The sequence below is a fragment of the Lactuca virosa genome, chromosome 1, assembly GCF_052849685.1.
Source record: "Lactuca virosa cultivar CGN04683 chromosome 1, Lactuca_virosa_CGN04683_v6, whole genome shotgun sequence".
In the NCBI taxonomy this organism is placed as follows: Eukaryota; Viridiplantae; Streptophyta; class Magnoliopsida; order Asterales; family Asteraceae; genus Lactuca; species Lactuca virosa.
The window spans coordinates 33,803,004-33,814,914 of NC_136426.1; the positions used below are offsets into that span (position 1 = coordinate 33,803,004).

The 11,911-nt window shown below is 33.1% G+C and overlaps 1 protein-coding gene and 1 non-coding gene across 3 annotated transcripts; one reads left to right on the forward strand and one right to left on the reverse strand.

Moving 5' to 3' along the window:
* The first annotated feature begins 463 nt into the window (after window positions 1-463).
* LOC145166085 (uncharacterized) lies at window positions 464-4,115 on the forward strand. Of its 2 annotated transcripts, none has more exons than XM_079085043.1 (6): window positions 464-675; window positions 1,512-2,745; window positions 2,833-2,911; window positions 3,035-3,459; window positions 3,590-3,688; window positions 3,824-4,115. In XM_079085043.1, the coding sequence occupies exons 2-6, from the start codon at window positions 1,570-1,572 to the stop codon at window positions 4,022-4,024; spliced, it is 1,980 nt and encodes a 659-aa protein (XP_078941169.1). In that variant the 5' UTR covers window positions 464-675; window positions 1,512-1,569; the 3' UTR covers window positions 4,025-4,115. The 2 variants fall into 2 exon arrangements, with proteins under 2 accessions (XP_078941169.1, XP_078941216.1); XM_079085090.1 differs by having other exon boundaries at window positions 1,517-2,745.
* A 1,128-nt stretch (window positions 4,116-5,243) lies between these two features.
* On the reverse strand, window positions 5,244-5,440 carry LOC145151541 (U2 spliceosomal RNA). The gene has a single exon (XR_013732109.1). It is a non-coding gene; the product is annotated as a U2 spliceosomal RNA (small nuclear RNA).
* Window positions 5,441-11,911: the final 6,471 nt, after the last annotated feature.

Consider the following 11,911-nt stretch of genomic DNA (forward strand, 5'->3'; position numbering starts at 1 on the left):
TTAAACGGTAAACCGACCCAAAATATCGTTTGGATTAAACCATAAACTAAACCAAAATATCGGGACTATTCTAGTTCAAAAAATAAATGTTTTGATTAAACCGTAAACTGACCCAAAATATCATGATTTTATTGGAGATTTTCCTTAAAAACAACATGGAACCATCACTTAATTTTAGGGATGTGAACTGGTTTGGAACTGGTTAAGGAGAGAACATGAAAATGAGATCCGAAACGAATAGCTCTAATCCATTCAAATTGGTTTCGGTTTTAGTAAGAAATGTGTTATCTAAAAAGATATTTGGTATTAGAACTGGCCTGAGGATGAACCGGCGGAACTGAAAACTAGACCAAGTACCATTCGGTTCCAATTTAATTTTTGTTTAAAAAATTCATCCCTACTTAATTTGTCTTATTTATATTAAAAAAAATGATAGGTTAAAGAAGCACATAGGTAATGGCGTAACGCTGGTAAAAATGAAAGTGAGGTATAACACCCGATAAAAGCGCTCCTGGTCCGCTCATTCAAAACCCTAGTTGCCGCCAAACGTGTTGGCGCCAGATCTAAACCAAGTATATTACTATTTCCTCGTCTCCATCACCGAAGCTCTATTCCAACCACATCTGCTATCTACCTCTCACTTCTTGCCGGAAATACAACCATTCTGGAATTCAGGTAAATCGCAAATATTCTATTTAGAAGTTTCAGTCTGATGTTTATTTTAGGACTTTAATCGCTTCTTATTTATACGTCTAGTAGATCTGCCTTGATTTGTTTGGTATGTAGATTTTTTTGCTTGTGTAATTTACAATTTTTGTTAGTTTGTCGGAAGGAGGTTCAAATCCAGTTTTAGAAAAAGACGAAGGGAGCTTGTAGGCGTTCGATTAGCTCTTACTTGGAATTTATCCCAAGTAACTTCGTGTCAAACACGCTTTAGTAATTATTTTAGGGTTTCTTTTAGATTCGCTAGATTTTCATGTTATTTGATTGCATTTAGGTTTGCGCGACTTGTTCATGATCTAGTTAAGGTGGAGTCTCCACAGCATTTTCTCTCTGGTCATTATGGTTTCACGAATCGATATTATTTTGGACGTTATTGGTTATTAATATATATATTTTTGCTTAATCGAAGAGGGATACCAATGAGTGTTAGACGAAAGGGGGCACAAAAGTGATATCACGTAGTCATTTTTTTTGGTCGTTCTGAATGATGTAATGAGTTCATGAGTTTTGTCTTTTGAGAGCATCACAGTCGATGACAAGCAACCATTACTTATAGTTATAATTGTATTTCTTTTTACATGCAGATATTGTTGTGGTTTGAATGTTTGGATTGAGTCTTGATTTTAGGTCCTTAATGTATAATCTTTCAAATTATGTTTAATAAGGATTGATATCTTTTAGGTCTTTTTAGGTAACTTCAATGTTCAGTTTCTTCACATTGTTAGCTTATTCAGTACATCTCTATATGAAATCATTCTTTACTTATATCAGCTTTCTTTTTTGGACAGAACAGTTACACCATAATAGAGTGTTCAAGCAACACTCAAAGGGGGTGGTTGTCAAGTAATGAAGTTAAGGCCTTGCATTACTTCTCATTTTATCTCAGTTATAGAAGACGGCATGGTGAAAAAGGTTCACAACAGGGATTCAGATGGAAGCCCAATTATCAGGTTCAAGAATCTAAAAGATATATATAAAGCTGAAGATGCTATGCTCCAGAATGGTTATGATGGCACAAAATTTAATAGTATCAGTACAGGGAATGAACACACAAACCTGCCCTTTGCAGATAGAAAAACAAAAACAAGAAATGGTTATGCTTTTGAAGAGGATCAACCAGAATCTTCATCAAATGAAGATAGTTCTGATGAACTGACATTATCACAGTTTGTTAAGAAGTCTGTAAAAAAGAAAAGAAAAGCTTCAGAATCTGGTCTAACTTTAAAGACAGATTATGATGATTTGGATCTCAGTCAACCACTGTTTAAATTTAGAGTCAAGGCTCCAAAGACTTCACCCAAGAAGATGCCTGCAAAGGAAAGTTTTCCAGGATCTGTTAATGTCAAAGTTGAAGAATCTTGTGAAGTGGAGTCTTTTGAATTCAGAAAGAGTTCTCATTGTAATGGGCCAGCATCATTCATTGCTTCTGAATCTGGAATCAAAGTTGAAGAATCTTTTGAATGCAGAGAGAGTACTCACAATAATATGCCAGCAACATTCATTGCTTCTGAATCTGGGGTTGTTTTTATCAATCATGAACTAAAGAGCAATAAATCAGGTTCATCTACAAATGAAGGGGAAGTTTGTGAGATCAATAAAGCTTCACTTGATGATTTGGATGACACCAAGGACATGGTGTTGGATAATGAAGAAAACATGGAAGATTTAACTGTAAGTTCCATGGAAGAAGATTCTTCTGTTGAAGATCTGACTACAAGCACATCTGATTACTCTCAAAGTCAACCAACACCTGAGGAAGTCAACTATATCTGTGATCTTCAAGATTCAGTGAATGCTGATGTGGACTTGAACACTTTGAATTCAGAAAACATTTGTGTTTCTGAGGAGACTCCTATTATTCAGGACCAGCCCTCTGTTATTCCTCCTAATGCTAATGCTGATTCAGAAGAAAAGTTCTTCAATCATGACTATCAAACTGATATCATGAAAGAGGCATCAGTGATTAGAAACCCTAATTGCATAGAACCCCGGAATCCTGAAAGGCTCCCTTCAACAAGAAAGGTACTTGCTAATATCATATTCAGTTATTCATCATCAAATTTCTTATTTTCTACTTTGAAATATGCTTATCATGTGTGTATTTTACAGGCTATTTCTCCAACCTCTCAAGAAAAGTTATGTATGGCAATGAAATCCCCTGAGTTATTAGATGACATGGACCATTACAGTAAGTCAATAGATACAATAGTTTCACATGCTTTTTTTTATGCTCTTAATTCACAAAGCTGTAGTAAAATACTTCAATATCATATGTTTATTCTGGTTTTAACATGTGATCTTGACCTTTCAGAATGCAAGGAGAAACTGTCCTTTGAAGAACAACCTGATAACAAGTTTTCATCAACTACTTCCAATATCAACTACAGTGAACCAAATGCTCTTCCTCAACAGGAAAAAGCTGTTATCTCCCCCAAAACCATGCTTAAAAAGCCAAAAAGTTACAAAAAAGGTTCTCCACCTGAAAAAAGCCTTCTACCTAAAGGCTGTCTGGATGGGCCTCGGCTATGCCGCTCGCTTCCCCGCCTTAGCACAGGGTGCACCACCGTTGAAGGGTGTTCTGAAAGTGCCATTGCTTTCTCACAGAGACAGATGCATGACATTGAATCTTTAGCATCAAAGCTGATGAGTGAATTGAACTCCATGAAGGTCATTGTAGAAGAAAAATTGCTCTTTGAAGCTTATCGTTCCCCATCCCTGAAAAATGAGGCAGATGAGGTATTAAAATTTTCAAAACATGCAGGGTACATTTTGAGAAGGGCAATTATGTCTTTTCTCTTACAAGTCAAGTCACTGAGACACCTTTTTTGTTCATGTACTTGACTATTTTAATGACACTTTTTGGCAGGTGAAATCAGCCATTAAAAGTGCAACAAAAACCGAAGAATCGGCTAAAAAATGGTTGTCCATGATGACAAGGGACTGCAATCGTTTCTGTAAAATCATGGTTTGTGTTTTTTTCATCATAAACCTTTCAAAGCAGTTATAATTAACAATCATGATTCTATTTCTTGCATCCAACCTTTTTTTGAAAGGGCATAGTATGACTTTAATGAGTAATGATTCTATATTTTGTTTGTAGAAACTGAATGAGGACAATAATGATTCTGGTAGTGTTGTGAAGAGCATGATTGAGGAGAAGGCTCCTCCTGTTGTTCAAAAAGAAAGAGAAAGGAAGAAAATAAGTTTTGCAGATGAAGCTGGTGGAATGCTTTGTGATATCAAAGTCTATGAGATTGAGATTGAACAAAATTCATTGGAATTGAAGCAAAATCCCGAATAACAATAATCTTGTTGTAGCAGCATTTTTTTATTGTTTGTTGTTGATACCCAAATGCTTGTTTATGCTCTAAATATAACCACCCATTTAACCATTACTTTATTGAAATCTTTTTTGGCTTTTAACCAATTATTTGTGATGGCTTCATTGGGATTTTAGATTCTTGGCAATAACATACATGATGGTCTGTTGTGATTTGTGAGTAATATGCGAAACTAATGATATACTGAACAAACGCAAGCTTGTTGTCAAAATCAAAATCCAACCTACGATTAGATCACCTTCTGACTTTGCATATTCAGCATTGAAAAATCCTACCATAACACATAACTTATCTCAAAATTTTCAATATAACACATAACCTACGATTAGTTACCTCTGAGAATTTCAGTGATGTTGATTTTTAATTGTATTTCTTCAGCATAACACATAACTTATCTCAAAATTTTCAATATTGATCATTTTACCGGTTTCATCTCTTCCTTCCTAGTATTTCATTATGTGGAAATTGTTTTGAACAAGACTTCAGTTACGTGGCATTGAACAAGACTTAGGTTAGGTGATGTAAACTTTAATTCATAAGTCATTTGCTTTTAGAGTTCCCTCACATTTAGCTTGTTGATATGGAAGTTACATGTATTTTCAGATGTCTAACTCTGGCAAAACACATTCATATATGAATAATACTGGTGAAATCACATTGTGAAGCATATTCATAAAATATTCGTGCAGTTATCTTCTATTTCCATTTCATGATAGAAAAAAAAAAAATTATGCATGAACGCAGCAAGTCTCACATTAAGTGGAGAATTAGGTTGCAAGTACAAATGTATTCTGATGAGTGTTAGACCAGAGAGTGTGACCCATTGTCAAAATAAGATTATAAAAATCCTTTTTTGAATCCAGTTGTTGCTGTATACTCCCTTTTTAATTCCAATATTCAGTTTTTACTTCGATCAAACAATTGTAAAAACGTTATTACTCTTGCCACCATCCTCACTCATCAAGTATATGCTTTTTCTTGTTTAATAAGTTTCAGATTTCTAGGAATATTTAATTATGAAGTTAATTATTGTTATAAAGTTGTTATTATGAAATTGATTATTAATTATTGTTGACCCTGTATAATATAATTATTACATAAACATTCAAATTAAAATTTTAAATCGACAATCTTAAACCTGTTTAATAAGAAGAAAAATAAACATTGAACTAGGATTTGGAGGGGTGCGCCAGGCCTTGGTTGTAGTGTAAGACCAAGGCGACGCATGAAGAACCCCAGCAGCAAGCCACTGTAATGGGCCTTCCCCCATAAAAAATAAGATTAATATCGAGTAGGCCGATGGCCTACATATCAGATATTAAACTGATAAGAACAGATACTACACTTGATCTTAGCCAAAAGGCCGAGAAAGGTATGCCTCTTTCATTCCAGGGCTTTCCATTTTATACCCTTCTTTCTCTTTGCTGCTTGCTTCACTCAGCCGATGTGGGATGCAAAGAGCTTCACTATCTTCACACTCTTGGCTGTTCCTTCAAACCAAAATTGTTATGATAATACTGTTATGCTCTTTGTGTATATATTTAATTTAAATAAAATTTATACTATATATGCTTATAAGTTATAACTGTATTACTTTTGTTATTTGTGTTTATTTTAATTCAGTTAACTTACGTGATATGAAAATAACTTGATGGAGATAATTTGTATATGATAAGTTTTTTCAAAGTTCAAACCAATTCTCATTCCCACTACAACCAAATGTCACAACCTAAAAAGTATATTCGGCAACCTCTTTCATATACAAATAAAAAGAGGGAGATAATGTGAAATGAATATATTATTAGCTTTTAGAGCTGGTTTGGTTTTATGGAATAAAATGGTAAAAAAATTATAAAAAATATGCATTCAAGGATGTTGTTTGGCATGCATGAATAACCAAGTAAACGAAATTAAATTGGTAAATGATGAAAATTTGTTTGTTTATTGTAAATGAATTATGATCCAGATTGAGAACATGTCTTAGATATTTAATACATATGTATTCAACATTGTGATCAATATGTTTTAGATATTACTTTAGAAAATGGGACCATTTAAATTGAAAATGAACATAATCCAACAACATAGATTAACACATTTTTAGCAAGATAATTATAACCTACCAAAAAATTGAGGACATTAAATATTTGTACTTAAGAAACTTGTCAATAGTCTCGTGCTTGCGGTCATATGACCCAGGATTCTCCTTCAGAAATGTCTCCACCTCTTGATTGCTTGAGACAAAATTCTAAGAAACTCATGTCTGAAAAAAAAAATTAATAACGTTCTACATGTATAACTAATTTATTGAATTAAAAAAAATATAATGCACAACATATGTTACATTTATATTATAACTTTGAACTTTTAGGTATTTATCAATGTTCCAGGACAATTTGTTGTTAAAGTTATATACCTTTTATTTTGTGTTTACTATATAAGTAAATATTAATAATAAGTTGAAATTTATATTACTTATTTTAAGGACCATAATCAGATATTTTAAATGATATAGTCTGTACAAAAATTGACATTTAAAAAGCTATGTAAGTTGATTAAAACATGATAAGGTTAAAAGGTTAGGTTCAAGAAACATGAGTCACAACTGCCACACATGGAGTATTGAACATGAAGTATTAAACAAAAAGGTAATATGATCATTTAGCACAATAGTCGGATCCAAAATCAAGTAACTATCAAACAACCCGTTAGGACTTTTTGTGTTTTAACTAGTGGTATCACACCAAAAAGTATTGGTTGGAAAGGTTTGCATTTGTTGCCCTGTTGGACCCTAAGACTGTTATTGTTTATAATGTTTTGTTAAAGACACGATAGAATGATGAAAATGCGTTTGTTTTTGTCTCTTTTTTGTCGTTTTTATTGAATGACCGTTTATGTCATTAACATGAAAATGAAACAAATAACTCTAAAAACAAGGCAACCCCTTAGCTATTCCAGATCTCTCTATCCCCTCTCCTAAACGACCGATGAAAAGTACGTCGAGCTTTATCTCCAGAAGTTTAATCTAGCCTACAAGATCATTATGACCCAAATTCAACATGAAGATATAGACATATAGTACATTGACCCTAGGTCATTTGGAATGTCACCTTTCAATTAATTATACAATAGATCAAATAAGATCATCAAATCGTTATGATTGAAGTTTGGCTTAGTGATCCCTACATATAGTCTTGTGAAGTTACAAAATCCTGTATAAATCGTCTCGTGGGATAGTACCAGTTAATTAATTGATTGGTGTTGACATCTAACCATACCAAGCTCTTACAGTCCCTAATGTGCATTAAGAATGGCAAGGGAAATCCAATTCAAATTGGTGCGGTTGCTTAAACTATTTGGGATTGATCTGATTAAATAATTGAAGTTGAGATCAAGGGAGACCAATTGAGAACATTTGCTAAGAGTTGAAGGGATGATATCAGTAAGCAAATTGTGTTGCACCTACAATACCTTTAAGGAAGAGGTACTTGTCCCTTGAGAGAGTCCATACGAGATTTCACCGGATAAATTGTTGGAATTCACATCAAACGTCTCAAGATTGATGTGTGTATGTGTGTGTTTAGTGGTGGTGGTCTGAGATGGTAGTTAGGGATTAAAGAGAAATAAAAATATGACAAAAAGATAAATAGAAAGGCGAAATAAGTATTCTAAGAAAACTAAAGGCTTAATTGTTAGAGATTTAATGGTCCAAAGGCCACAGGTGCAACAGATGCAACGTCGTTGACATAAAAGCAAAACTCAAATAAGATTAATATCAATGTCCATCAACTCTGAAGTTAAAATCCATCCTCTTTTATTCGCTTTGCTGCTTCCTTCACCCAGCCGATGTGGGATGCAAAGAACTTCACTGCATGCCCCATCTTTGTGTTGCATCTTCCTTCACCATTCACCAATATAATTACCATAATACTGTTACAGTTGTTAGATATATATTTAGATCAAATTTATACAACTTGTGTGTATAGTTGTATTACTTTTATTACGGAGTATTTTTGTTTTAAGTTTTATTCAGTTAACGTACATAAAGAGTTAATGTGAGACAAAAAACAACTTGATGGGGATAGTTATAAACTTATATACGACAAGTTTTTCCCTAGCTATATCTAAAAAATATTGTTGCTAGCCTATACTACAGCCAAATATCAAGATTTGTATTTATCCTAGCCCTTTTCATCGTTGATCTTTATCTTCATAAGTATTGGCCACCTCTCTCGTATACAAGTATAAAAAGTGGGAGATTGTGGGTGCGTGTGTGTGTATTTTGCTTCTATGGTTGTTTGGTTTATTGGATGAAATGACAAAAGAATGACAAGATAGTGGAATGAGCAAATAATGATATTATTCATAAAATTTATACATTATCAATTAATGCCTTCAAGTGTGTGTCCGCGTCGTTTTTCAAGTGAACTATTCTCGTATCTAGATAGTCATAGTTATCCCATCACTTGATCATTGCCCTCGTTATTAGGTAGGATATTTGGGTATTCCATCGCACGGTCACTACTATCATAACTATGTAGGCTTTTTGGTTAAGTGGTTATATCCTTGTTTGACCACTATCATCATAATTAAGTAGGATCTTTAGTTATTTCATCGTTTAGTTGGTATATTCTCAACATCATCTCTTTCTCAAATCATACCACTATGTCACACAAATAGTCATATACATAACAATTTACTCATCTTTAAGTTTTGGAAAGCGTGGTTACAAATTTTCCTCAAGCTGCTCCTTATCACAAATAGTCGTATAGATAACAATTTATTCATCTTTGGTTTGTCACGTCAACGTCACATCATTTTCCCCTCATATTCTTCTCACCCCAAAAAACTATTAGAAAATGGTATCACGCTTACCATATTTTTCTTTTTTCTTTTTTTTTTAAATATAATTTAATAATTATATAAATATTTAAAATACATATTTATAATAATAAAAGAGAAATATTCCATTAGTTTAATTAAAACGATTACATAGCTAAAAATGACAATTAAATAAAAACCCTACATTTTTGGAGTGGAAAGGGTTGTAGTTTGTATGATATAATTTATTATAGTTGTGTAAAATGTTTTGATACGGAATGGGGTTTTATAGTAGTTTTCTTTAATAGACGTTTATGATCGTTAGGGGTGTTGGTTTTGATTTTTTTCGAGTGGTAATATCTTCACTCGTGGTATACCCACCGGGTCCCTGGGCGGTGGGTATCATGTTCATCGCACCACCACGGTGACACATCACCCACTGTAGGGTGCGGTTTGCCTCCACTCCGTATGGTTTTAACAATTTTTATAGCCATCTATGGAAACAAGTTTTCAGTCCTTTAGTCATAGTTCGGCTCATCGCTCTTCTACCCAACAAAATGAGATCTAACTCATTAAGGTCGGACGATATACTAAGCATGCATCTAACGACTTGATGACCTGGCCTTTCATTGCACCAAGAACACCACACCCTGGGTGCGGTTTAGGTGAGAAGTTTTCCCGCGCAGAGTAGCCTCCCTGCATCCTCTATCTCCTTCTCTAATTCGTCAACTACGATAGAATGTATTTTTTTTTCTTTTTCAGTTTTTTATAATTTAGTTATATATATAATTAAAATTTATGGTTTTTAATTCTCTAAAAAAATAGTATAACATTGGTATAAAATATATATATATTTAAAAAAAAATAAAGGGTAACTAATGGTAACAATTTCTTAGGTTTTGAAGAGTGCGAGAAAAATAAAATGGGGTTGAGTAAAAAAGCGAGGGGTGAAAGATGAGTATACTCTTCGGTCTAATAATATGATATTTGTTTATTATCTTCTATTTATATATGATCTTATTTAAATAGAAGTTTAAAATCCAATCTCACGGTCTTACCCTCAAATATACCACATATGAGTTACATCTCCTCATTTTACATTTGTTGTTGTGGTATGGACTAATTTACATATTATACTATTTATGAAGCTCAAATGAAGATATAATGCAAGTTATATAGTTTTCTATCATCATATTGGGGTTTCAATATTATACTAATTATGAAGCTCAAACGAAGATATAATGCAAGTTATATAGTTTTCTATCATCGTATTGGGGTTTCAAATACAAAGGGACAAAAGGGTTTCAAACCCTAACTCCAATTCATATATTGATATGAACGCAAGCCAATTAAGTCAGGCTATTATTTGCTTTGGGTTAACCCTCACGTCCTTACAAAAAATGTCTTACCAATTAGGCCTAGGAGTACTATTAGAACACATAACCTTCTTTGCTTGTGATCGATGTTGGGACAAGGAGTATGAATACACCTATCTATACGGGTCCTCCCATAAGGAACGTATCAATACTGTCACACCCCCAAACCAAGGATGGCGGAAATGTCCGGGGGTGGAGGACTTCATGTATAGTATCATAACAACAATTGTAATAGTAATTCAAGCAAACACAACCAACATATATATAATTGAAAAAGTTACATCATTGTATGAATTACATGTTTACGAATCAATTACAATATGTTGACAAAATATGAAATAGTAGACGCCTTAGCGTCCCATCCTCAAAAGCACTTGGTTACCTGTTTAATGATTTCCTGAGAATACAAGTTGTTTGAAAAAGTGTCAACACAAAGGTTGGTGAGTTCATAAGCTTTTGTTTGGTATTATTAAAAGCCTTTCGTTTGTAAAAGTAGTATTTGTTTTAGAAAAATCCAATATTTTCCTTAAAATGTATATGTAGTCTTAAATCCAAAGACCGAAATGTATAAGTAACTTTTCTTACTTATAATAAATAATGTAAGTTTAAATCGACATAAACTCGTTTAATTTTAATGAAGTTCACGTAAATTCCAATATTCATTAATACTTTATGTGAGTTTATTAAAGCCTTTTCTTGTAAAAGTAGTGTTCGTTCCAGAAAATCCAATATTTTCCTTAATGTGTAAATGTAGTCTTAAAACCCAAAGACCGAAATGTACAAGTAGTGTTCGTTCCTTATAGTAAAACAATGCAAGTTTAAATCGACATAAACTCGTTTGATTTTAGTGAAATCCCCGTAAATTCTATGTTTGTTAATACCACATGTGAGTTATTATAACCATGCTATGACCTAGTTGGCCTGAAACGACGTTCTTCAGGCGTCGGAAATGTTATGACATTTGTCACCCCAGACCTGTCGGTCTAGCTGTTGCATGCAGCTAAGGTGTGGGTTTGTCAGACCCAATATAGATCTATACACAAGTATCACGCTCTCCCTCGAGGAGACTCTGGTTATAATACATGACTTATTTGTAAATTGAATCGAATGTCTCACAGAAGTCATTAACGAATTTACGTGTAGTGTAATGAAAACTTGGTACCGTATGACCGTACCTTGCTTAATGAAAATATCCTTTGTATAAATGTACCCTTTTTAAATGTATGTGTTATGTAATGTTTCATAAAGTCATTAACGGAATTACGTGTTATGAAAACTTGGTACCGTATGGCCGTACCTTGCTTAATGAAAATATCCTTTGTATAAATGTACCCTTTTTAAATGTATGTATTATGTAATGTATCATAAACTATACCTATTATAGTTTATCAACCAAGGGTAGTACGTAGTAATGTATGCAAACTATATTCAAAATAGTTTATTAAATGTTTGAATGTATCGGTTGTACTTTGATTATAATCACTTGTTATTCTTTATATTTTATATGTCCAAATCCATTTGTAAACTGATGTGTGTCTAAATATTAAGATAAAATGTCATATATTGCAATAACATATAATCACATAAAGATATACACCTTGCTCAACATGTTACAAGGTGAAATGAAATTGACAGCAACTTTTTGTTGTA

Excerpts from the sequence above, each read along its gene's own strand:
- LOC145166085 (XM_079085043.1), top strand. The coding sequence starts at position 1,570 with ATGAAGTTAAGGCCTTGCATTACTTCTCATTTTATCTCAGTTATAGAA. Across the intron at positions 2,746-2,832 it reads GGCTCCCTTCAACAAGAAAG|GCTATTTCTCCAACCTCTCA; the intron begins GTACTTGCTAAT and ends TGTATTTTACAG. Across the intron at positions 2,912-3,034 it reads AGATGACATGGACCATTACA|AATGCAAGGAGAAACTGTCC; the intron begins GTAAGTCAATAG and ends TTGACCTTTCAG.